The sequence below is a fragment of the Siniperca chuatsi genome, linkage group LG12 (assembly GCF_020085105.1).
Source record: "Siniperca chuatsi isolate FFG_IHB_CAS linkage group LG12, ASM2008510v1, whole genome shotgun sequence".
Taxonomy (NCBI): Eukaryota; Metazoa; Chordata; class Actinopteri; order Centrarchiformes; family Sinipercidae; genus Siniperca; species Siniperca chuatsi.
In genome coordinates this window covers 8,110,373-8,138,128 of record NC_058053.1, presented here as the reverse complement: position 1 = coordinate 8,138,128, position 27,756 = coordinate 8,110,373, and the positions used below count along the sequence as shown (strand labels likewise).

The window sequence follows — 27,756 nt, the reverse complement described above, 5'->3', positions numbered from 1 at the left end:
TATCTAAAAGGATCTCTATCCTGCTTTAACGAGGCACTTGACCTCCCTCGGCGCTCTCCTTCTCCCTGGGTGACGCAAAAAAAGTGGGCTGGCGAAGCGCTAAGTGCCGTAGTTTAGAGGACTATCGGTGCGCACCGAAACATCACTAGTCAAGCAGACTTCATTTAGAGCGCCTATCTTGGTTCAGCCGTCTCTCTCGGATGTTACCAATGCAAATACCTTGGCGGAGATACCGGGATGTGTACGGATGTGTATGAGAAAGACAACACTGACTTTTCCTCAAACTTGTAGCGACCTCCTCCATTCAGTAAGCTGAGAGGTTGATGAAACTTTTTTTGAATGAGTATCCCGCCGCTGGCTGGCACATCTGGACTCGGAGTCGTCGGAGCTGTCAAGTCCAGCGCCAACGTCTAGCCGGACTTGACCTGACCCTCTTCTATTGTCCTCCCTAAACTTTAAGGCGGAATATTGGACGTTAAACTCTTGCATGTTTATTTTTAAAACTTTTTTCTTTCTTTTTTCCATAATTACAAGGCACAGAATGGAACACTCAGTCCTCAGAATAACATGCGTCTTGGCGGTTATCTGTCTCTTGGATAAAAGGTGAGTTGCGTTTAATAAGGAATGTCTGAATTCAAGCTAAAAAAGTGAATCTCTGTGTTGGTTTAATTCACTGAAAGAGCATCTCTGGTTCTTCATTTTTTATAACTGTGTTCAATAACTGTATTTGTTTTCATCGTAGCCTAAATTATTAGTTATCACGAGGATATTGTGAATTAAATAATTATCTATTTTAACAACATAAAAGTAATTTTCCTTCATGGAAGCAAAAGTTAAATAACCCCCACTGTTCTGGCTGACATCTGCCTAAAGCTAAAATATAAAAACATAAAATCAATAATGAAACATTAGTCTACATTTTTACAAGTTTACAATCTATAATGACCTGCTTCCCATGCACCCCTCATTCCCAGACAATGTTGCCAATCAATACAAAGTTGCCCTTTGGAAAGACAGTTGTTGAAACAGGTTTACTCTCAAAGCAGGAAACACAACAGGTAGCAACAGAAGCCTAACTGGAATTACAGAGGCAAAATGCAATGCCACATAGAAAGTAGGACGCCACTATTCAAATGAACAACTTTTGATGTCACAGCAAGTATATCTGATTGTGAGTAAAAGCTACTGGTTGCTTTTCCAGCAGAACGTGGTTTGTCTTTTAAGTCTGTGTCTTTGATAAGGTGGCTTGCAGAGAAACTTGCAGAAGTTACACATTTTGAAGAAAATATGGAAAGAAATAGTTTGCAAAGTTTCTGCAGCTGTGTGAGTGTCTCTGTGTGTACACTCCTCCCTACACCTGGGTATTTGTGTCTGCATGTCAGGGGTGTGCTTGAGCATGTGCATATACAGATGTGCGTGTGTGTGTGTGTGTGTGTGTGTGTGTGTGTGCGCGCCCACAGCCATGCATGCTCCTGACTTTTGTGTCTCGGTCATACAAACACTGAGACACACAACCTGTGTTTTACTTGTAATGATAATGAAAAGAAAAGCTGGGCACCTTTCAGCTCTCAAGCCATCATCAGCCCAGTCTGTGTTTTTCTTGTTACTGCTGTTACTGTTTCTCTGTGATGTAGAAAAGAGCTTTGACCGCTGTCAGCTCAATTACTGTTGTTCGCATGATTGATTTGCAACAGAAGCAGCAGACGGTTGAGTACAGAGACACACCTTACAACTAAAATGTCATTGAATTTACATATTAACTGATTTCCTGAGGTGATTAATATGAGGGAGGGGCTTTGCTTCTTCCCTGCTGTGCATCTAAAACTATTGGATTCATTACAACAAAGTGGATGCTGTTCCCTCATCCTCCATTTCAACTCACCTGTTCCACTGTATAGTTATTATCTCGCACTGTACAGATAAATCAACATCAAAGTAAGGATCAGGTGCCAAAACCTGAATCTGGCCTGAATTAACACCAAATGTGAGTATGTTGCTGGTTTTAGTTCCCTTTTTATATTGGTGACAACAATTTGAAAAACAAAAATAAAATTGATGCATTTCCCCTTTAAACTGCCTGTGGGGATGGTTTTGCAACCATCAACCCACAGTTATTGAGGTTTTATAGGAATCGACTACACTGGGGACCATCAAGTCAGGGCATCTGTTTGGTACTGTGGGAAAAGAGCTTTGGTGTGACACCCAAAGAACTTCAATAGAAAGCGTACAAGTCCCAAGTAGACTTCTGTGAGCAACAAAAGATAACAGAACAGAGACAAAAGATTTATGAGTTGTACATTTGTCTTGTCAATAACCTGACTTATGTGCTCCATGCAGGGTAGACTCCAATGAAATCTTGGGCCTGAAGCTCCCCAACATCGATCCGATCCTGAATGCCAACACGGTGTGTCTGACGCTGCCAGGTTTGACGCGACGCCAGCTGGAGGTGTGCATGCGGAACCCAGACGTAACAGCTTCAGCAATCCAGGGAATCCAGATTGCCATCCACGAGTGCCAGCACCAGTTCAGAGGACACCGCTGGAACTGCTCCAGTCTGGAGACTAGGAACAAAATACCCTACGACAGCATAGTCTTTAAAAGAGGTCAGTTTTATGGTCACAATACAATATACTACAGAAATGGGCCTACTGTACAATTTCATTTGAATTCACATCTGCCTTTCTTGTACCCATTTTACATCAAATCCATTCTAAATTTGAGTTACAGGACTGGGGGAAGCAAAATGTTGTAGATTGTAGAAAACGTACAAGACACCTTTAGGGCAATCATGTGTAGGCTAGGTGAGATGTCATCACAGGCTACCTGCTGAAAAAAAAACAACGGTGTACAGGCATGCAGTTCAAAAGTTTGGTCTTCAAACAAGGCTGTGGTTTCATCCTCAAACACACTTTGATTGAATACCTTGAAAGGATAGGCTTAGAAAGATTAGTTACCACAAAGATACACATCCTAAACAAGCATTGGTGTAATATTATTCTCCAAACACAGTCAAAAGATTATCAAAAGGCATCATTGTCCCCCATAGATACAATTATTGAATGTTATCTCACAGGAATGAAATGAAACTCCAAATGGTTAGGTTATCTCTGGTGACTAGCATACTGGTATGTACTTTCTAACCACCTTAGTGTATCTCCTCAATAGCCTGTACAAAAGAGCAGGTAATTTCAAAAGCAGTTAGTCACCTCAAGAATACCAAACCTCATGCAGATCAGTTTTCTCCAACACTTTGTAGTGCTGGGAGCTTTGCAACTCAGCCACAAAGGATGAAAGAGGATCTTTAACGTTGGGAAGCCCTCAGATGGACCCATCCCAGGTTATTGACTGGAAAAGGGATCAATTTCTTAGAGCAGGATGAACAATGCACAATTGTGGTTGGTAGTTTGAGTCTTGAGTTGAGTTTGCTTTCAATTTCACCAAATGAGGAAGAAGATTCCTATGCAAACACGGCTCTAAAATGTTTTTAGCAAATTAATTTCTACTGAAAGGACCCTGGCATGTTGGGATGAAGAGCATCATAGTGCTCTAATGACACTTCTTGCATATCATATTAATATATTGCATTGTAGTGCACTCGTCTTGGTATGATGACATCTCTCTGCTAATTTGAGTTTGGAGGTTTTAGTATATAAAAAAGTGCACAAAGTGTAAAAAGTGTGTACTCAGCAGCACTGAATTGTTGATGGAATTCCCCATCATAAAAAAAAAAACTGATTAAATGTGTCAGATCTTTCCTGGACGAGTGTTGCCATAATTTATGTTCTCCTTAATCTGGGTGCAATACAAACATGAAACTTTCATTTCGTAACCCTCATTGAGGACTTTATATCCTGTCACCTCTGTGGAACTTTAAAAAAAAATCTTAATTACAATATATGCTTACACACCTCTGGTCTTACTTTCACTCCTCACTGACTCATTGAAAGGCTGTTTGTCATTATTAGTAGAGGCAGTTGCTAGTTGTCTGGCATCCCTGGTTTGCCTCGGGTGCAGAAACTCCAAACCACTGACATAAACAATCTCTTTAAATCGGATGATTCATCTGTTACATGTTGATACGTTCAGCTCCACAGAAGCTAAAAAATTGATACAAGTTAACATGCTGCAGCCATTAGTGCATGCAGCTACTGCAAAAGGGCAGTTCCGTTGAGATTTACAGACATGGATTAGATGGAATTAACACATGTTTTCAATGTAACTGCCCACTGAAAAATAAATGACCTAGTCTCACACAAGGCTTATGTATACCAAACTGTACTGTAACTAAGTTTATCTATGTTTTTAAAAGCCTGTAAAGCAACGTTTACACTATGACACAAAACCATTCTAGTAAAACTGATACAAATGACTTTTGTCGGTTTTGGAACCACGCCTATTCAAATATTCTTGCAAAGTTTTCTCAAATCTTCGGATAGTCCACAAAGTTTTTGAGTTGCGTATCAGGGGCTCTGCATCTCAACGTTTCTTGTGGTGTCTAATTTTAATACGTCAGATGCTGCTCGGATCCTCTCTGGCTGTGCCACGTGTCTCTCTGCTGATGGATTCTGATTTCTTTTATGGGCCCATGTTCATTCCCGTTTAGCTTGCATTAAAAACTAGGCTAAAGAGGACGTCAGGCAATACATGGATAGACAGAAATAGGAGAATCTCTCTCTCTTTCTCCCTCTCTTTCCCTGTCCCTGTGTCTGCGTCCTCCCTCACTGGGCTGCTCCTAATGCTCTTACTTCCCTTGCCAGTGCAAGTGCTTGTGAATTTGCTCTCAGCACTTTCCCAACTCTCTGCGGCAAAAGCATAAACCTGTTTAGTCGGTTTCTGTAACACAAAGTGACAGTTTCCTTTGAATCTTTAATTCATTTTGTCACTTCCTTTGCCATCAGTTCAGCCGGGCGTGCCACAGCCAGTGAATTATTTGTTAGATTGATTTGTTCCCTGTCTTCTGGGGGCCTGCGTCGCAGAGCCCAGCTCAGAGCAGGGCAAGAGCTAAAACAGGCTTTCTATGTATAAGGATGTGCCTAAGTGCCATCCCTCTCACTTCCCCCACCTTGTGTGGGACAAGGTAGTGTGTGTGTGGGGGGGGCAACATATTGTGAGTTAGTGAGTCAAATTATGAATATATATATATATATATATATATATATATAGTCAGTTCAGCAATTTCAGAGTTTGTCTGTGTGCATCTTTTTTGTTGTTGCTGCTATAAAACCGCATTCATTCATCCTTAATCAGATGTTGAACATTAAAGCTGCTACAGTAAATATTTTTATAACAATAGATTAAATGACTCCTTGTAAGTTGTTATGTTAAAGGGATCGCTCTTAGTGATGAACCCAGAGAGAATTATTACCTGACAATGCCGTTCCCCTCAGATCTACAGAGCGTTTTAGAGTCTTTAAGCTCATTGTTTGGATTTATGGCCAAACAGCTTTACTGTTTTGGCTTAATGTCTCATTGCTCTCATGTTTTCAGATGCAGCATGAAGCTGTGTTCAGCAAATAAAGCTCTGATAAACCCATCAAAAAGCAGACAAAGTTAGTGACTAGCTGGTAATAGTGGAGCACATAGCTGCTAAAGAGCCAGATATTTCCCTCAGGAGTTGGTGGAGACCAAAACAGAGCTAAAATGAGAGTGAATATTGGACTTGTTAACAAGCAACCTTTTGCTAACAAGGTCATCATATCAACCTAAAAGGTGATAATATGTCTATGTTGTGTTATGTGTTTCCAATTGTTGATGCAGGTTTCCGGGCAGGTAGTGTGCAGCTAGAGACACTGTGGGTTCTGTCGCCAGCTTGTTGAAAGGAGGACTATCAGCTTCCTTGCTAATTGAAAAGCAACCTGCATCTGCTTGACTGACAAAGTTACAAGATGTTAAGCAGTGATTCAGACTGAAAACAGCCCTGAATTAAAACATTACAACAGTGCAGGGGGCTACCTTGGTTTAAGGCCTGTTTACTCCAGCGCTGTGCCAGATGACATTTTCACACAGGGCTCAAGTCGGACTGAACGCGGCCTAACACTGGTACAGTATAACACTGCCGGTGGACATCTTGTTTCTGACTGTAATATATACAGATCACGAATACACAGTTTCTTTAGATAAGGACAGAAACTTTTCTAGACAGAAATCTCTTTATTTAGTTGAATTCAAGTGGGAGAATTGCATAAGTGAGTTCAACTAGTATTGTCTTGTGCAAAACTAATTGAGCTTGATTTAGTGGAAACTAAAGCAAAGCATAGAAGTGATCATTCAGAATGTGACAATATCCTGTAAATATCCTTTAAGTTCTGCTTTATCCGCATGCTTTCATCCAGGCAGGAGTGTTTGAATCATAAGTTTGTCTTCCGAGCCATTAAATAGCAAGATGATGGTCTGATGGAGTGACACAACTTTTGTATTTGAATAAGTATGTCGGTAAAGTTGCTTTACAGTGACAATAGTGTTGCTACTACTGGCAAATGTGCAGTACAGTTGCATGGGAGAACTACAGACCGTCACTTGCTCTATGGATGAATTTCTCGTCATCTCCTTGTGATTGCGCTGTCTCCGACTTTTTAATGTCAAGTATACAAGTCCAGCAAATATGTCAACCTTTACATCATATCTCACAAAAACAAAATAATGTCAAGTTTACTTAAATATATAAATAAGGAAGTAACATCAAACAGTGCTAAAAGGGGCAGTTCCAGTTAATAGCTTTTTATTTGACTCCAACAAGCAGCCTGGATCATTTCCCCTTCAAGCGGTGTGCTATAAACTGCTAAGTGGTTTCTTTTCATGTTTTCTTTACAAGTTTCCATTATAATCGCAACTGTTTTCTACACCAGTAAGTGACTGCCAGTGGGGCTGCTTTTATAGAACCTGAGGGCACCATGCTCCCAGGCAGTAATGTGAGATCTAACAACAAACACTGTAGAGGGTACAAGTGCAAGTGCTGCTGTCGCACTTCATCCTTCAATATTCACGGATTCCACAATTGGACATGGATGTTTTTTTGTCACAGAAATATATCAACATGGACAGGGTGAATGTGTATGTGTGTTTATATTACCAGTGCGTGTGTTTGTAAGAGAAGAGTACTGTAACATTAGTCTGCTGAATTACAGATCAGTTGTGGTGGAGTTGCACTCATTACATCTGCCGCATGCAAGTTAGACTTGCTGTCGAGGAGAAAGGGATGTGTTTAGCTGTAAAGGCAAAAGCAGTCTTACGTCGTATAGAGAGATTACATGCACACAGACATTTAACCACCTCCTCTACATGCAGTAGTCCGTCTAAACCAATTTGAAGTGATTACAAGGCAAAAGCTGCGGTATGGAATAATCATCCTATCTAACCTAAACACATGCATGTATAGTAACACGTAGTTTGGTCCTAAACTTTCATTGCAAGATATAATATGACAAAAACAGATAAAATGATCAAACGCCAGTCATCTGATGCCACTCAGTCAGCCAGAGAAGTAAGTCCAAGTACCAGTCACCTCAGAATAGCAAAGGTAATAGTTACAGATAACCAACCTGGATGAAAGATCTCTTGAAATGGTTGAAGACTTTAAAGAAGGTATCAGGAACAGTTGTGGAGGAAAGCATGGAAGAGGATTGACTGAGGGAGGCATGCAGAGCCAGAAATGCATCCAAAAAGCTCAGTGGTTCAAAAGCTCAAGAGGGCATGTTTAGTACAGTGCTGCAGCACACATTCACGATCTAGTACCATTCTACTCACTTACATAGATAGTACATGTAAGTAGACAGCAGTGAGTTGCACAGCCACATATCTTGTATATAAACAGCAAGACAGACAGAAGGAGACACAGGGCTGTTTAGTGTGTGAGTCCTCTGATGGGAGTGGTGGGGGTCTGTTCATGTTCAGCTGGCCCACAGAGACGAAGTTTACAAGTGTTTGGAACACTTAATTGCTATTGTCCCAGATATTTCCCCTGGTTATATGAGTCTTGACATGTGTGTGTATAAACGTGTGAATAAACTCTTATGTAGATCTTTAACAAAATAGAGGAAGTTCTTTTACTACAGCATTATTGATGGTGGGTGAAACAAAGCGTGCAAACTCTCAAGGCATTATGACACATGTTGCTAACAGAGAGGTTAAAACATCTCTTTGTCTTGCTCATTTAGCTGTTGTTAAACTGAGTTTTAGGGCTAGGAAAATCACTTGACATCTTAAAGTTGCATCCAGCAGTTTTACAATGGAACTTTAATGAGGGGAATTAAACAGTTTTGTTGCTATTTCTGATAGCTTTTCAGTTAAAAATAGAAAAATATACCACAACTAAAAACCACTTGCAAACAGCACCTTAGTCATAGTATTGTTATCTGGCAAATATTATCCTCCATCCTCCATCTACCTGGTAAACCTCTCATATCACCTGACATGCACACTGGTATGTTCTGCCTGCAGGTTATTATTGAACATTTGTTAACATTTTACATCCCCTCCATCTTATAACATAAATGCCTCTACAGCGGCTTCTTAAAAGAAACGTGGCACATTGCCGGATATTGACGCCATCCTCATGTCAGCTTTCGTAAGGTTTTTGTATGATACTTGTGTAATTTTGGAAATAGCAGTGAAGCACAGTGTCAGTTAAGAAGAGTTTAAATTCCATTCCAACTGCCATTTTAACTGAAAAAACATGTCTTCAACTAAGCTATGAAACTATGTGTTATGACACTTCTTTTTAGACAAAATATCCCAGTCTTTACTTTCCCAAACTCTGTTTCCAGATTGTAGCACTTCCTATAACCTTCTACTTCCACATTAGGCTATATAACAACACCACGATCCTGTCGTTTCACCCCACAGGTTTCAGAGAGAGTGCCTTTGCGTATGCCATCGCAGCAGCAGGCGTGGTACATGCAGTGGCCAACGCTTGCTCCATGGGCAAACTGAAGGCATGCAGCTGTGACGAGAAGCGGCGTGGGGACGAGGAGGCCTTTCGCATCAAACTGCACCGTTTGCAATTGGAGGCCATCCACCGAGGGAAGGGTATGGTACACGGCGTCATGGAGCACTTCCCCGCCGACTTGCCGGGACCCCAGGATTCCTGGGAGTGGGGCGGCTGTAGCCCCGATGTGGAATTCGGCGAGAAGTTCTCAAGGGACTTCTTGGATGCCCGCGAAACCTACAAGGACATCCATGCCCGTATGAGGCTGCATAATAATAGAGTTGGGAGACAGGTGAGTGGGGAGGGGATCGGAAGTGAGAGGATGTGGGCGTTTGAGTGTTTTTGTTTCTCCAAGTTTGTATCACTGTTTTTGTATTTGTAATATTTTCCTCTTGCAACTGTAAGCCTTGCAGCATTTTCTCTAAGAGCAAGATTTTGATCCAGTTTACCCATTCATATCAGACACATTCATGGGCCCAAATCTCACATTTTAATTTTGCTCTCTGTGATTTTTATAACTCCAGGACCTGTATCTAACGGCCTTGATTCACTTTGAAATCAATTACTTTGGCTCTCTCTAAGGTAGCTTTCCAAAGTTTGCATGTATGTGTACATTTACCAGGCAGGGAGGGTCTAATGAAAAATGCTATCCAGCTGCATTAATGGAAATGTAGGATCAAGTGTTTTTGGATCTTGACCCATACCTGGGACTAAAGGTCAGGCCTCTGCTGCTTCAATAATGACCATTCTCTGACCAGTCTCTCACAACTTTATGAAAGTGCAATACTAAATCACCACAGTGCTCCTTTAGACTGAAAATAATTTAGTGTGAGACGGTGGTTTGTGTTATTACTACCATATTACCACAAATCAACAGGTGTAGTTGCTGCTTCCATTTTAAATGGACCAAGTTAAATAAGTTGACTGCTATGCCTTATTTACTGTATCTACAAACCTACCTAACACAATTAGATACATTATCTCCCTCTGATATTAATGTAACTATTACACTATCTTTAATATCATTTCTACAAGAAAACATATTACACAATAAAACAGGTGGAGAGTGGGTGGGTCGAGTGCTACTGGGCCTATGATAACAATACAGTGCACAATGGAATTTGATTTTATTGGCTAGGTCAACAGTGGTCCGTCATTGTTACATTGCTGTTTATTTCTGCTGGTGGAGACTGTGTGTGTCTGTGTATTTAAAGAATTTAGTTTGCCTAAGCTGCACTCGCTGTAATGGTTACTGTAATGGTAGGTTCAATTCAAACACTTTTGTGGCACTACAGGGCAGCAGAAGTTGTTTTTCCTAAAGAGGAATTATTTGAAAAACAACCTTATTAATGGAGCAGAGACAGGGTGTGGGGCTTCTACACTGGTTGCCATTGCTAGTGTATTTTCCTTTTATTGTATTTTCGTTTTCATATGCAGAAGACAAAGACAAAAATGTATTTTATCATTTAGTTACACTGGTTAGCATATTTGTATAGCTAGGTTTTGTTGACATCAACTTAGTTTTGTTTGGATAACTTGCAAAACAGGTCAGATAATCAATTTTGATTGATTAAAAAAGTATTTTCATAAACATTTCAAACCATTGTTTCATATCATTATGAGCTTGGTGTCTTATATGCTCAATTTCATCTAATGTACTGGCCTGAGGTGGCCTTTGCCCTTTTACCCTCTCTCAGTGCAAACCAAATAGAGGTATATCTATTTGTTTAGGTGGCCACAGTGGGAATTCCCAATATGTTCTTCTTTTATGTATTAGGGTTGCCTTAATGCACAACCCTGGGGATTACATTAACACATACAGATGTCTGGAGTAACTTTCCACTTTAGACAAATCTGATTACAGTATAATATAACAATGATCAACATTCATTTGAACACTGATTGATGATAATGTTAACGGGACAGTTCACCCCAAAATCTTACCTGCAGTGCTATTTATCCATCTAGATAGTTTTGTTTTGAATTGCCGAGTTTGGGAGATATCGGCTGTAGAGATGTCTGCCTTTTTTGAATATAATGGGACTATATGGCACTAGGCTTGTGGTGCTCAAAGCGCCAAAAAAAAAATACATTTGAAAAACTCAACAGCAATGTCTCTTTCCAGAAATCATGACCCTGTTACTCAAGCTAATCCACAGATGTGTTGTGTAGTTTCACATAGGAACTATTTTCTTTCTACCGATAGTTCCTACATGAAACTACTCACAACAAGTTTTGTGGATTATCTTGATTAAGTATCTCCAAAACTCACACTCAAGCCATCTAGATGGATAAATTGCACTACAGGTAAGCAGGTGAACTGTCCCTTTAAAGTCAAAAGAAGCCTTGATGCAAATGGTTATTTTGGTGCTTTAATTAGTAATTTCTGTATAATTGTCAGATTCATTTGACAATAAGGCCAGTAGATAATACACAAATCTACAGATGTGGTATCTGTTTGACAGATCGGGAGAAGTAGCCAGGTTGGACTAACTTTGTTCTGTTATGATGGTGGTCTTGTGCTCGCTATGTTCTGTCACTTACTGTAGTTTCACATCAGTCATTATGTTCAAGTAGAGTGGTGGTACTCAATACCAGGAAGCTTCATCTATAGTTTTATGTATCTTTCCAGCTGAATAGCAGCCGTGTCCTGTTTCTCATGTAGGTACACTTACATTTCATGTTATTCGTTCTCTTGTAGTAATCATTATGTAGTAATCAAGTCACCGATGACTATAATAAATAATAATTATCATCATTATTGTTTGTTATAGTCATATTGTGGGGTATTTCTGACTGCGTAAAAGCTTCAAATAAAGTATTTAAGGATCAACTATTAATTGAAATCTAAATTGTATGTTACTGTAATAATTAACCATTAAGCAGTTGTATTAGGTTAAAATCGTAACTTCTTTTGGACTAACACACTCCTACAGAGGTTTCTGCCTTGGACAATGGGAGAGAAAGATGTAAATGACATTGATAAGCCTTAACGATATCCAGCACTGTGGTGGAACAGAGACAAGAAGCGACCATAAATTGCTCATTGTTCCCTGTTTCCTCCTGAGTAATTTGGGCCTGTATCTTTTCATCAGTTTACTTCTGGTTTCCTTGATTATGCAGCCAAAACACAAATGTGGAGTGCGTCAGCCGAACTCAACAACAGCTGGCCTCCGTGCAGTAGCTGTATTGGTAGTCATAGTCATAGATGTAGAACTGGTGACATCAATTCCAATCAGTGCTGTGTACTTGGGAGTAAACTTTGGGTGGGGGCTGATATGACATTACTAGTAATGAGGTCATGAGCCAAGGAAAGAGAATAATTTGTCTTTTGGGACCTTCTCTTTTTGTTTGGATGTAGTAAGTAAGGTCATGAAACTTGGTAACAGGCAGGATCACAGTGTGGCCTCATGTATGTTGTCTTTACTCTGTCTACTTTATCTCTTGAGGCCACATGCTTCCCAATAATTGAAGCCTTGGAGGGCAGCAGAGTGACTGATACACTGTCCCACATCCCAAACACCCCAGGTTTGATCCTGTTTTGTCTTTACTTGTTGGTTTGTCATTTTGCAGCAATGTATCCTGTCAAAATGCCCTTGAGCAAGACACTGAAACCTATGTAAAAAAATATGTAACAATGCAAAATAATGGGTTATAAAAAGCATAAACATAAGCTTAAGTAAGTATAAATGGCAGTAATCACTAACCATCACTTTGCTGCTAATTCTGCCCTCAAAATATGTGGAGATGGCCATATATCATTGTCACTGACTTTTTATAATACCATGATGACACAGACACCAATTAGCCTATTAGCCTCATATTTAAATACTCCTTTTATTATACAATAGGCATAACCACAATTACACATGATACGTGACTATTACAGGGATCAGTTTGACAAAAGAAAGACATCACTGCTTATGTTTTGAAAAACTGATAGAATCACTGTAAAGTTGCATAGAGAGAGAGTTATAAAAAGATGTGGAAACCAACATTACCTCTAGATGACAAACAAAAACTGACAGAACAAGTTCATTAAGGTGCTACTGTGGAAGCTTATATGGAAGGCTAAATTTCAGAGGCACAATGTCAATTAAAGTCAACGTTTATCAAGTAAAATAAATTATATAATTTTTTAGATTATATACAATACAAACAAGCTCATCAAACCAGTCCAGTTCCACCATTTGGCAGGTGAAGTGCCCTGACAAAAATCTTTCAAAACCAAAATATGTAATCACACCCTTTAAACTTTGAGAACAGTAGCTCAAAGAAAACAAACTAAAACTTGCACTACTCAGTATTTACAGTTTGATCTTTCCAGACGGATATTTAGAGAGGCTAAACTATTGGCTGTCAGACTCCTCACAATAAATTTTGTTTTCAGTGTGGCAGGCTGCCAAGCAAGCCGAAGCATCAATCAAACAAGAGAAACGTTGAGTCTGAATCATCAACCTCAAACAGATTGTACTGAGTTTTTGAAAAAGATTCTAACTAAGGAGTAGGACTTAATGACATCCAGTGCTCCTTGACCTTCAACTCTTGTATTTTGACACAAACTTGATGACCCCTGATAACCTTGGTAGGGTTCAAAGCTGAAGTCTTTTGCCAACTTACCTGATAGATCTGGTAATACGTCAATGTTGCACAGAAAAAAAGGAAACATCTCCAAACTGTTAGTAAGGAGAGGAGAATGTTACTATGTTGTTGAAATTATAAAATGAGCTTATGAGGTAATGAGGTATAGAATTGGGGGACTATGTGAGCTTTTAGTACAATACCAAACCTTTGTTTACATGGAGATGCTTAGAGGGGTCTAGCTGACTTGTTACAGCTCACCACAGGCTGGAGATCAGTGCTTGAATGTGTGTGATGTACAGAGGCAATTGTTGGCTGTAAGAGAGAGCGATTAACAGATCGAGAGAGAGAGAAACAGCTTGAGAGAGAGAGAGAGAGAGAGAGAGGGCACTGAAGTACAGAGAAAAGGAGGGAGAGACAGAGAACAGACTTAGAATGAGTCATTGCAGAGCTGTTATACTGTAAAATACCACGCACCTTGATGACTTCAAATGGCATAGAAAGCCACAACAAAACCCCTTTAAGACCTTGAAACACACACGTACACACATACGTACACACACACACGTACACACACACAGCCCCTAGAATCAAACAGAAAACACTGACAGGTGGGGCCTCAAAATAATGCCTACCCTTCCCGTATCTCTTGCCTCCCACCTACCTGCCACTACCACCGCCTCACCTCCCTTTGCCCGGCTCCTCCCCTCCACCCCCGGCCCCACTCCCCCCTTTCAGAGAAGTAGTCTTTAAGCAGAGGAATGCAGTGTTTTTTTTAGCGGGGTGTGCATGTCGCCTCATGCCCACCCCAGGGTTCTCACGACGTCCCGTCTTGTTTTTAGCCCTAATTAGTGGCTGCTGGCAGTTTGGAAACAGATGTTTAAAACCCTGCAAAAGATTTTAGACTTCAAACACTGGGGCGGAAAGTAGAAAGAGATTCGCCCTTCCTACCCTCTCCTCCTCCCCCTCTCCTGCTCTGCCTCCTCCAACTTCTCTCCAACAGGGCTGATTACAGAAATAATGCCATACACTAAGGAGGCACAAGAAATTAATGCGGAGGGGAGGTTCATTTACATATGATATCAGCATATTACTTACGTCATACTTATGAAAAGTTCAAGCTGTACCAGCCGCTTGTTTACGTTTGAAAAAAAACCAAAGATATTAATTAGAGTAAGTAGGAAAAATAATCTTAATAATAATAAAAGATAAATCCCCTCTAAACAAATTTTAGAACTTGTAAAAACACATGTAAATAAAAGTATTTTCTAACCTAATATCCATGGTTCTATTTAATGTGAAAGTTGCTTTACAAAGGTGATGAAAGTCTTTTTATTCAACCGATTTATAATAATTTTATTTTTCTTCAGATTAATATTAATTGATAAAAGTCAAGTAGTCAGAATTCTGCATTAATTTTACTGTGAATGTGCACAGTAGAGAGGCTCCATGGTGCTGTTGCAGTGAACCAAAACACACAATAGTTCAGTAGTTAATAACAGCGGTTGACTGACTACATGTTTAAAGTGGCTGCTTATGACATGGAAACACTTCACCAGGGTAGTAAATTTTGTGGCCAAGTTTTTTTTTCTGAGTTCTTCTCAATCATTTAGAGAGCACACCTCAAAACAAATGCTTGGCACGCTTTCCTGTGTTCATGTTGCAGAGCTTAGAGCCATGTCGAGGTTCTGTTGAATCCTGTCTGTTCATTAGGCAGGTGGTGACAGTGCTGGCTATGCAACAGTGTGCCATGTTACTGGCAAGCATCTTCTGGTAATTACAATTTACCCTCAGGGCCTGACTTAAGGGCAATAAGGAGAGATGGTATCCCCTGTTTCAGGAATGAAACTATAGGCTACATTTCAACTTCTTTTGACACCCTTTTTAAATATGCCAATCTGCTTTCAATACTGGGAACTGAGCATGAACATTTGAGACATTTGCCCTGACTCGCTCCAAATCATTTTCAGGGGTTATATTCATGATGGCACTTGTGTTTTGTTGACTCTTGGTGATCTTCACAGTGGAGGTGCAGCAGGAAGTGTGCCAGTAATGATCCAACGGTTCAGTGCAGTTTTGGCTTTAAAGTCACAGCGAAACAGCAGTTTTACTATCTGTAATGAAATGTATTTCTGAGTGAACAGGTGGTCAGGGTATAGTTACGAGAGGGATTTATAATCAAATCCTTCAGATCTGATTGGCTCACTCAAAAGTGGGCATGGCTTAACAAAGACGCTGCATTATGCAGAGCTGTAGAGGACTGTTCTACCCATTTGGAAATGCTTTCAACGTTTTGGTGACTGATATCCAAACACACACCGAAACACACTGTGATGTTGCTACAACGACCCACGAGTGAGTCAAGTGCGGCTTGATGATGGTAGGGGTTAGCTAGTCGCATTTGCATTTGATTGGATTAATTCATGTATACACCCCCGAGTTCAAGATGAGTCATTAAAATATTACAGCAAGAGAGAAGAGAGGGATTTTGATATAATTGATGGCATATACCAATTAACACAGGGACACGTGTTCACTTTGTCTTTAAGAATGACTGCACGTCTGCTCAGACCATGTGAAAAGCATTCAACGCAGTCATATTCTGTACTGTACTAAAATTCAAAGGCCCTTTTTGTTGATATAATGCACAATTTTACTACTAAGGGAATAAAATAGCAGCAATAGAAATGTGAGTATGTGCTGTGATGCAAAGACCAAATTGTGGAAATGGCCGAATCCTCTTTGGCCAGTCCCTCTATCACGTGATGGACTGGCTAAAGGATGCCCAATTGCCATAGTCAGGGGTAAGTACAAGCTTTGTGTGGCTCTACCTAGCTTTCATACAATCTGCAATGGTTCCCCTAGGACCAAAGACACACAGTAACTGAATATGTTTACCCATCTGAGGCTAATTTCATTTAAGGTGCTAGGTATTCTCTTGTGGTTAATCTGCACCTAATTTACAATAACATCAGCTTCCTCTTGGCAAAAGGTGGATTCACTGGTGTATGATGCCAGCCCCTACTGCAGCAACTGATAGTGTATTGTAATGCTCAGTGGCAAAGGAAAGGACTTGTGATTGGATTGATTCAAAAGTGAAATAACCTCAGCCACTGGCAACTCATACCGGAGAGAAATGTGGTGAGAACTGAGATGCCACCAACTGTAAAACTGTACAGTTTTTACTGAAAACTGTAAATGCTTTTTAAGCTGATGTTTTCAGGCAATTGAAGACCTATTTTGTGTGTGTGTGCACGACATTGATTCACCAGAGCACTTAACATACTGTAGCACCCCCTCTACCTTGATCCAAACCAGCAATAGTGGGGCTCCCAGGATCATTTTATGCCTAATCTAACCCTTAAGCAATGATAAACTGCTCTGGAGAGCCCATTCACGTTAATTCATTGACTCAGAACCCACACGAAAAGCAAAGTGTGTTTGATCAAAAATAGCAACATTAGTGTGGGGTTAGTCCTGTGCTCCTCAGAGGCCATTTCATATCATCAGTAGTGTGCAGAGCATTCCAGCGTCCTGACAGTACAGAGGCAGAGCATTTGATCTGACCCACCACATAGTGTACACACACCAACACATGCACACACACACACACACACACACATGCATGTGCATATGTACACGCACATAGACTCGTGCCCACTCTATCCTTACAACTCTTTCTTTTACTCACACAGTCACACACATGCACATAAATATTACACAGAGGCAAATGTTTCATAGTAAAAGCTCAGCAGGTGGAACTGCTTATGCTGGTAATAACATTTTATTAGTCTCTAAATGAGAGCTGTGGACTTTGTGTGCAATTAACAGTCAGTAAATACTACACACACACGAACAGACACTCGTTCTAATGTAGTTCTCACTGCATGCTGTAGATATGCGCTTGCTCAGTAATTGCATGTCACTGTGTTTGCATGTGTGCGTGTGTATTTGTCTGCGTACGCTTAGCTGTTCTTTTGAAGCAAGGCGTTTGATTTGTTTAAAGTGATGTCTGGGCTTAATGTGCTGCTGCGGGATTTGTTTGTGTGCTTTGATATCGCCTTGGCTTTCTGCTTGGCTTTAAAGGTCCTTTAGTAGATTGTCTTTGAACTGACACAAGGCAGCATGCAGACTAGTCTGCTGTTTATCAGCGAGAAGGGTCGATTTTGGGACATACAGACATTAGATTTGGATTTTCCCAAAAGTGGTTAGCAGTGATGATACAGGGATTGGCCAACAATAAAAAGGCATAAATTATACATGTACTGGTACAGTGTAGCTGGTTATGACTGGCAATGAAGTTGGTCAGTGACTATGTCTCCACATGGTGAACATTTACTGTATTAAATAAGTCTCATATTGCAAAAAGTTGTTGATTATTAATGTGGCTTAACATTGAGACCAAACACTACATAACAAATTATTACTGACTTCTCATCTTGCTTGCGTACATATATACAGTTTTTTAAAAATCCCATATTTGACAAAAAGGAGCACAACAATGCATTTTATTTCTGGTGTGGGATTCCTCATTAATGTTACAAGTGCACACAGACAGCTAATGCTCAATTCCTCAATGGCTGTTGCTTCCCTCCATCAGAGATTGGTGGTGTTATGTGTGTCATGCCACAGGACTTTAACTCTACAATAAACAGCTATGCTGTAAGTCATCACCATCTCTCTCCTTCATTATTGCTGAGTGAGTATTGACTCAAATCTTGATATTGGGTCAGGATGACAAAATCAGGTGTTACATTAGTCTAAAATGAGTGTGGTAACACTTTACCTTTGGCATACTGCAGTTTGCATTATGACAGGGCTGCAACAGGCATGTGCATGCTGTGAATGAAAAACTCATAAAATCTGTATGTCCTCGAAAATGATCAGTATAATTGTTGACTATTGCTATAGGGAATTGATTGATTGATACATAGTGTACTTTTTCATTTACTGTAACATAAAACAGAAAATGAAAAATGGGGACCTAGGTCACATGTCATCAAGCTTTCTTTTTCTGCTCTTGTTCCCTGGCTTTTGATTCTGCCTGCTGTTTGCTCTCCAGTAGAGGCAAAAATAAAAGTCTTTTACCTTTACCTAATTAATGCACTCGTTTTCAACATCAGACTGTGGAAACAAGACCAGACACCAGCTCTGATCTTTAGTTCACTTTGTCCACTCCTCTTCTTTGCACAGTAGTCTGCTCTGCTCTACTCCAGTATGCTGTACTTTTCCCCCGGTCGACTATATCATGTAGCCTGCAGTCCTAATCTGCCACCAACATGTTGTATTTGATCTCTGTCTGGGGTTGTTTTATAGACGTCTCTGTCTTACTCTCTAAGCCAATTAAAACTTGACACCAGATGTTTGTTTCTTACTGTGGTCCACCATTGACTTTGAGGCAATTGCATCTCAAGTTTATGTGCAATGTAAGCCAATGTGTAACGAATGGAATAGCGTATATTAGCAGGGTTCTGTCTTTTTATAAGTTAACACATATTTTAAAAGACAGTTTTTTAACGTTCAGATCAGTACTCTGCCTAACTTAAATTGCAAGGACTTGCAGACTTGGAGAATGCAATGAGACATTTACTGTATCATTGTCACTTGTTACATCTATAAAACATCAGCTCTTTTCTTAGTTTAACATGGTAACCTATTTTACTCTTCTCAAACCCAGACTTCAGGCCATTACTATGTTTCTGGACACATTAGCGTGCACCACCGTAGCTGACAGTGTGTTATGCAAAGTGTTCTTTACGAGCAAGCTTTTTATAGCTTGTATAAAGTGACTGAAGTTGTGGGAGAGGTACAATATTTGTATATTTCCTGGCTCACATTGCCAAGACAATCACAGCTGATGACAGGTAATTGATTGTTGATTAAAATCTAATCTATATGGCTAATAGCAGCAGGACATGATGATTGAGTATCGGCTAGACGGACAGGTGAATGATGAGGGGTTAATTGTTAATAACACCCACACACACCCTCACAGACACACAAACAGCCTTTGTGTATCAAGCGGTGTAGGGACAGCAAAGAGATAATCCAAAGATCATCTCTCCCTCCTGTCATCCTCTCTTCCTCTCCTTTCCCGTCCTCTCCCCACCCCTCCGCATTTACTGTACACTCCCCTCCAGCTCCACCACCCAGCCCCTCCTCCACCAGCCCTGCAGGGCTAATTCTCAAGATCTACAATAAATCACAGGCAACAATAAATCACTGCATCAGTTTTCTCTCCACAGTAGTTGAGTTAGATATCGTAAAACCACAGATAAAGAGACAGACACACAACATTTTTTTGTGCTCTCTCTCTCTCTCTCTCTCTCTCTCTCTCTCTCTCTCTCTCTCTCTCTCTCTCTCTCTCTCTCTCTCTCTCCTGTCTTTGTTACACACTGCCATAGCCCCAGGTACAGATGAGAAAAAACAGGAAGAAATTAGAAAATCCCAGCCTTTCATGTGATCATCAATTAACCAGCCTGGATCTTAGAGTAGTCTGGATCTGGAAAAATACAGTCAAAATGTTTTGATTGATCCAACAAGTGAATGATCTGAGCTCACTGCTCCAATTTGTTTCCTGGTTATTGGATTAAATACAATTTCATGCATTTGAACTGGTATGATATGTTTCATTTATTTTGTCAGACACCTTTAAAACTAATTTAAATTTAAAATGTAATGTAGCATTTCCATTAAATTAAGTTAAATCAGGTCCTCATTTGTAGAAAAAACTATTGTTTCCCCAGCTCCTTTGTCAGATGGATCAGCACTTCACATGTCATACTGACAGACCACTTCTAATATAGCATGAGCAAACAGATTCCCCATTTCCTATTACCTGTTAAGAGTCTGGATTCAACCTGTTTGCCTTTCAAGTACATGTCAAAAGAATATTTGACATTTCCCCCATACACACAAAGTACTCGTCACCTGGAGTTATGTTCTTTTGTTGAGGTTTTAGGAGCCTGCAAACCTGTTTTAAGCTCTGCCCAGTCGGAGCACAGGGTGTGCAGCATGTCTTGGGTGGTTAATGGATAAATCCACCATGAAACAGAACTCGCAGATGTTATTCCCCTGATGTTAAATAGGCATATTGCCGGTTAATTTTTAAATGGTGTGGTATTCCTCTCAAAATCTAAAAAGCTGTTGCAGGCCTTGCCATTGGTTAACAGGCTGGACTTAAGCTGAGTAGCAACAAGATGTAAACCTAACTGTTTGACAGAATACATAAAATATATAGGATGTAGCATTATCCATTTATAGTGACACATAAGGCATCACATTAGAAACCAGTGGCAAAATTAAACTTTTGCTAAGGCCCCACCCCTTAGCTACTGTTGCTATGCCTGTCAAACTTTATTTTCTTGCACAGCACCTATGCAGTTTATAATTATGTTGTAGCCCGTCGATTGTGGTACGAGAATGTGTCAGTTATAACAGTGGCAGATTTACCACTCAAAATTTGTGTTGGTTGAAATCGCTGTCTCTAATGTTTCAAGCTGAGTTGTTTTAAAAAGACAATCTTGTAAAGGGTTTTTTAATGTGCACTTGATGGCTACATACATGATATCGTGCTAAAAGACAGCCAAAGCTGTATGTCCCAGGCAAAATCATCATCCTCACCAGCTGATGAAAAAACATGAAAATAAAGTAGCAGCATTGTTCTTGTATTGCAGCCTAATGCTAGTGAGTACTAGTATTATAAGTATGATAAGGAAATATGTAAGATTAGACTGGACTTATGTCTAGCTTGTATTTGATTATAACAGTGTGTTTTTAACATAATTACAAGTCTTTTAGGATGAGGACTAACTGAAGTTTGGCAAGCATAAAGCTATGTTGTTGTATAACATGTTGGCTGGGGTTGCTTGAGTGCAAACTTCCCCAAAACTAATAACAGTATCTAGAATCAGGGTCCACACATTGAGGAAATGTTGGAATATTATATAGTAGATGTGCTAGTTGAGAATAATGTTTTTTTTTTAACATAACCTGTAGCCTCACAAAATGTAGTTAGTGAGTGATGTGCTCCTTGGACTTGGAAGTAACGCTGTTACTACTGTATTAATATAGTTAGCTGGACACGCTAACAATTTACGATAAATAAGCTGTTGAATCCATTCCTTACTCTTTTGGAAAAGCTAAAACAAAGACACCACCCTCTAAACTCTTTGAATGCAAAGTTTCGCTCTTACTACAGCTCTGTACACACACATGGCATGAGAAAGCTCGATGGGCCTGCCATGTTACAGTTGCTAAGCTATGATTGGACAATCGCTGTTCGTAGGAGGGTTTTGTTGCATTTTGCTGCATTCTCAACATTAAGTAATGAAGCCAGACAAAGCAATGGTTTTGTATCTCCATATGTTGTTTCTGCCTCAGGAAAGTATTTACTCTTATGTAAACTACTCTGGTCTGGTACACACAAAGTTTGAGACTTGCTGCTGTGGTTCATAATCTCCCAGAACTATTTGGCTTTCTATTTTTTCACCCTGCAACACTGTGACTAAATGCCATTAGAAATAACACTTTTCCGCTGTTTTTGTTGTTTTACTGTCCTTTGAAACCCCTATCCTGCTGCGAATGTACCTTCAAACAGTAGCAATGTGGATGCAATTATGACTGCTAGGTCAGTTTGTCTCTTTAAGGTTTAAGTGGGTTGGAGAGTTTCATGATTACAGACTTTGCTGTGTGTTTAAGCACATTTGTGATTCTGGGGTAGCCTTTGCCCTTGTGTAAAAACTGAACCAAACTGAACTGAACTCAGTGCAAGTGCTGTTTGAGCTATTATAATGTTGTTTACTATAAAGTCTTACAGCCTCTAGTATCTCCTCACCACTGATCACAGCTTCTTTAAACTTTGTTTTCAACACTCTCAATAACAGTAGAACCATGTTTATCCAAAATGCATACTTCTTAGTCATTTTCTGTTATCTTGACATTATGAGCAAAACATGCAATGATGCGAAGACTAAAAATTTGCATTCTTTTGCTATTGTTATAACACACCATCAAAATGATTTTAAGGTGCAGCATCAATGATCCTAACTTTTTCTTTTTTTTAAATGCTCTACATTACCGGTGGGTTTTGGTGAGTAATAGCAACATAAACATATCTTAGCATAAACATATATTTGCACATAATCTAACCCTAACTCAACACATTTGCATTATCTTTACGTTTGAGCTAAACAGCATTTCTTTAATAGATTAATTTGTTGCAGCTCTAGACGGATGCATCATAACCTTCCCTGCTCGACAGGTTTTGCAACAGTCACCTGATTTATTTATTTTATTACTTTTTTTTAGACTGTGACGGATCGCTATTAGCTTTGGCTCTGTGGCAAACATGAGTGTTTTCTTTTTGCTGCTCTTTTTCACTTGCTCATTCCAAACAGATGAGTCAGGTTGCTCCATTTATCACTATTTCATTCTCTCATTCACCTGTCCTCTCATTCATGCTCTAGAACAAGGAAAAACATTTTCTTCCTTATTTAATCTACATGGTTTGCTCAATTGCTCAAAACCCACTGTGCAGCATGAAATAGAGCCTTATAGCACGCAAACCAAGCCCTCTACTGTATTCAAGAACTTGTTCTTGCTCCTTCTGAGAAAGATGGAATCAAACAACGAAGTAGGAAAAGTGAAGTTTCTGATTTTTGGCATCGGTCCAAATTGAATGGATTGTCACACATAGATAGATGTCTATGTTATCACTCTATCCTTCTGTTCTTACTGTTGTTTCTGTAAAGGACCATCCTGGTTAAATAATGGAGGGGGTTTGACTATCTAATTTCATGGGATGCTCTTCTTAGAGAGTTTCTTGTTCTGAAGCAAAGCAAGAAGAGACACACATGTCCAATAGGCACATACAGACACACACAATGTACACACAAGCATGACCATATAGTCCACATGCTTACACACACACACACACACACACACACACAACGTGTTTTAATAAACTCCTGTACTTATCTCCTTAAATTGATCAGTTCGCCATTTCTGTCTCATTCTGACAGCGAGTGTGTGGGTGACAGCCATATTGTGTGTGTGTGTGTGTGTGTGTGTGTGAGAGAGAGAGAGCGTTATTGCTAGCACATGTGTAGAATGTGTAAAACTGTGCGAGTGTCCAGCATATGTGTGTATGTGTGTGTGTGTGTGTTGATAGGGGTGGCAACAGCAGCAGCATCTGTCAGTACTCTGGGTGGCCTGGTGTTCCTGTTGGTAATTGGATCTTAAAGTTTAGAACAGGTGATGGCTGATAAACACACGCAGGCACACACACACGCATACACACACATAAATACAGACACACATGCATACACTTAGCCTTGAGGAAATATTACTGGGATGACAGGGTTTATGCTATGTAGGATGAGTAGGTCTTGCAGTGTTGGTCATGCTCTAATGAGACATTTTGTGTTAAATTTTTGTGCTTGTTTATGCATGCAGATATACTACAGACATCAGAAATGTTCTTGTTGACCTTAAATACCCTACATAAGATTTAAATTGTAGTATTTTGCTTTGTTAGATGAACAAGCCCATCGTGTGTGTAAAAAGCTTTCATTGAGTCATGCTTTTTCCTGTAATGTAATAAAAATGAAAACAATACACACTGGCTGTTGATATTCATGTGGTTCCACTGGCCAGCATTAAACCAATAAAGTGAAAATATGTAAATACTACAATGCTCTGATGCCTCAACTAGTCTGCATGTGTGTCATGCTTGGAGTCATTACCTGATGCCAAAAGATGAATAATGACACTACTATCTGTTTGGGTAATGCCTGCATCCATCTGTGTTATTTGATATCAGTATGTTTGACAACAGGCTCGGAGTCAGACCACCTGGCTTTTTAAATGCGGGACCAATATACCTTCAGGGCATTATGTGTCATTCACTATACAGTGGAATAGTGCCTCGCTTAGAAGAACAAGCAAATAAAAAAAGAACTGAAGTAAAGCCAGTATGAAATATGACATGCAGTCTGCAACACCCTGTACATGTATATATTAAACTTCAAATGTAACCAGTAATCAAGGAAGTCGTTAATCCTTCTGATTTCACCCCCCCTCCTCCTCTAAACTTCCTCGCCTCTGCTCACTTCCTCACTCCATCCCACTCTCTCTTTTTTGTCTGTCTCCATCTGTGTTTTTCGCAGGTGGTGCTCGACCACATGAGAAGGAAATGCAAGTGCCACGGGACGTCGGGGAGCTGCCAGCTGAAGACCTGCTGGCAGGTCACCCCAGAGTTCCGGGTGGTGGGCTCAATCCTCAAAGAGCGCTTCCACATCGCCACGCTTATCAAGGCTCACAACCGAAACACCGGACAGCTCGACCACTCCCACAACAACAACAACAACCACCACAACCACCACCACCATCACCATCATCAGAATAACCACCACAATCACCATCACCACACACACCGGCGGCGGCCAAGCATCAACGAACTGGTCTACTTTGAAAAGTCGCCGGATTTCTGTGAGCGGGACCTGGGTTCGGACTCAACGGGCACGCAGGGTCGGATCTGCAACAAGACCAGCCCCGGCATGGACAACTGTGAGAGTCTGTGCTGTGGGAGAGGCCACAACATCCTGCAGCAGACGCGGAGTGAACGCTGCAACTGCAAGTTTCACTGGTGCTGCTATGTGGTGTGTGAAGAGTGCAGGATAACAGAGTGGGTCAGTGTCTGTAAATGAAGAAACACACACTAAAAGACTGTACACAATAAAGAAAACAAAGAAAAAGAGACATTTTTAAATCAAGACTATTAATTTGAAAGGGGAATATGATAATAATATATGTGCCCCATACCTTTTTGCGGTGGACTGCTGTTTTCCAGAAGAGCAAGGACAGAGTGTGAAGCAGTTGAGCCAGCAGAGATAGATGTGCATGTTGGTAAAAGAGTGTGCACATCCGGCATACGTCTAAAGCTGCCACAACTCAGAGAGCTTGGATGTTTACTGCCTTCCTCTTGAGACAAAGGAACATAGTTATATCAGATAAATATCTGAGAGCTCCAAATTTGAAATTTGGGCTCTGAAAACAATTTATTGTTATTCCATCAGCATATGTTGACTGACATACAGCTGCATAGGATTCAGGTGAAAGAGGAAGTTGAGAGTAAGCAGTAGATTGCATGCAGATAGAAAATAATATTGCTTCATAGCACCAGCAATATGTAAGGTGAAAAGGCTGATGTCTGCATCCCATGAAATTTAAACAATGGAGGAAGACATGATTCATGTTTTTCGAACAGATCATACATTATACAGTAGTCCCTCCATCACTTATATGATGACTTACAGCATAAACACAGTCATATTACACAGTATTTGCCATGTCTCCTATCTACTACATAAAGAGACAAAATAGAACTTTCACACATCAGGATTCACAATGCGCAGGAGCAAGGATTTAGTGCCTTGTTCAAGGGCAGTTCAGAAGTTTCAATATTTATAGCAAATCATCATGTTACACCTAAAAATACATCAGGGGATTGTCTGGCTCATTTGACACTGTAGATGTGTCAGTCAATATGACTATGTTGTACGCATCGCGTGTAACCCTGCTAACAGTGATGACACCCCTTAATAAATACATTCACACATTTTGGTAAAAGAAAAAAAAAAAAAAAGCAGAGTGGAGTCCAAAATTAAGTCCCAAGACAGACTGGACTATTTAAATAAGATGACTGCATTAAAGGGTCACACTTTCATAATAAGTGATAGTCACTGGAAAGAAGGATGTAAAGAGGAATCAGAGTGGCTGAAGCTGAAGTCAATCAAAAGACCGATCTGAAAGGCTTATTGTTGGTGCTGCTTCCTGGGATTCCTCATGTCAGACTCTTACAACTGAAACCATTTCCTTCCCTCTAAAAGAGGGTGTTGAAATAAAATCCACACAAATCAGCTTCCAACAGAGTAAGAACCAGCACTAGCCCTATACACCATAAGGCTAATTTTGTGAATCCATGTGAAAAACCATTGTGACAAGACAGCTGTTTTGAAATAGTGTATTACAGCCTCCCTGAAACACAGCACAGATGCATTGTCCTGAGTTACGTTCTCCACAATGTTCCATGTGTTGTGTGCGGTATGTAATGTAAGAGGACTGTCAGAGTACAGTGCACAGTAGACCTTAACAAGTACGGCTTTCATCTTCAGCATGATCTGAACAGCATTGTAAATAAAACTGAAAAATGCTGCACAAATACCATCAATACATTTAAAGTGCCTCAGGAAACTGAGCGCACATGAACAGGCTTCAGTTCCTAACACTATAAACATCCTAAGCTGTCATCAATCAAAGTGTTTCCTGTTTTGTGATGCAATGTACTGTGTGCGACACTGTAAGCTTCTTGTGATATATCTACACTCACCTTCTACACACTTCTTCGATGTGTGCAAATAGGGATATTCTGATGTCAACTTCAAAGTATATAAATAACAAAGTTGATATGGATTTCTGCCTATGCACATTTTGAAGATCATATTCGGTCTCAAGAAACATGTACGAGTGAGGCTCCTTATCAGACAGTGTAATTTATTTCAAGCAAATATGTTTCTGTGTTGAAAGCAGAGGGAAAAGAATAATCTGGAATTATGTTTCCAGTGTAACAGATTATTTTGGTTATGATAAGTAGTTTGCACATACAGAACTGTGTCCAGGAATACTCTGGGAGATATCAGCAATATGCATTTTTTTTCCATGTCATAAATGTAATGTATGTATGTATTTGTATGTTTTAATATGGTTATTATCTAAGTTATTTTATTTTTGTGGATAACTTAATATTTGTAAGACAATAAAGAAAGACCATAATATTGAAAGGGGCTTTAATGTGATGAATAATAAAATACATGAAAGCAGTATATTTGGTAAAAGAACAGTTTTATGTTTATTTTGTCATGAGTCAGCTGCTGTCAGCATACATATTATGATGAATCTCTCAGTTACTGTATGCTGGTGTATTTATGGTAAGATTACTTCAGGTTCCTATAGGATCACACATATTCCATTTATTATTGCTACTTTATTTTGTACCAATGTTATTTTGTATAGGTAGAAGAATAACAGTTTTGCCATTGTAGATTACATATTTATTATCTGATATTTTAGCCACAAAGGAATGAGGTAAAGTCATAAAAACCAAGACAGTCCGCTGTCTGAAACATCAAATCTCTAACATGCTGCTTCAGGTACAGCCACAGTAGGTACCTGGAATGGTCTAACATTTGATA

At 39.9% G+C, this 27,756-nt stretch overlaps 1 protein-coding gene across 1 annotated transcript; it reads left to right on the top strand.

The window, feature by feature from the left end:
- Nucleotides 1–32: 32 nt before the first annotated feature.
- wnt10a (wingless-type MMTV integration site family, member 10a) lies at nt 33–27,402 on the top strand. The gene is made up of 4 exons (XM_044217673.1): nt 33–603; nt 2,338–2,603; nt 8,842–9,215; nt 24,673–27,402. Exons 1-4 carry the CDS (start codon nt 488–490, stop codon nt 25,210–25,212), a joined length of 1,296 nt encoding a protein of 431 aa, XP_044073608.1. The 5' UTR covers nt 33–487; the 3' UTR covers nt 25,213–27,402.
- The last annotated feature ends 354 nt before the right edge of the window (nt 27,403–27,756 follow it).

Coding starts and splice junctions, on each gene's coding strand:
- wnt10a (XM_044217673.1), top strand. CDS start 488: ATGTTTATTTTTAAAACTTTTTTCTTTCTTTTTTCCATAATTACAAGG. Junction 604..2,337: donor ATCTGTCTCTTGGATAAAAG/GTGAGTTGCGTT, acceptor TGCTCCATGCAG/GGTAGACTCCAATGAAATCT. Junction 9,216..24,672: donor ATAATAGAGTTGGGAGACAG/GTGAGTGGGGAG, acceptor TGTTTTTCGCAG/GTGGTGCTCGACCACATGAG.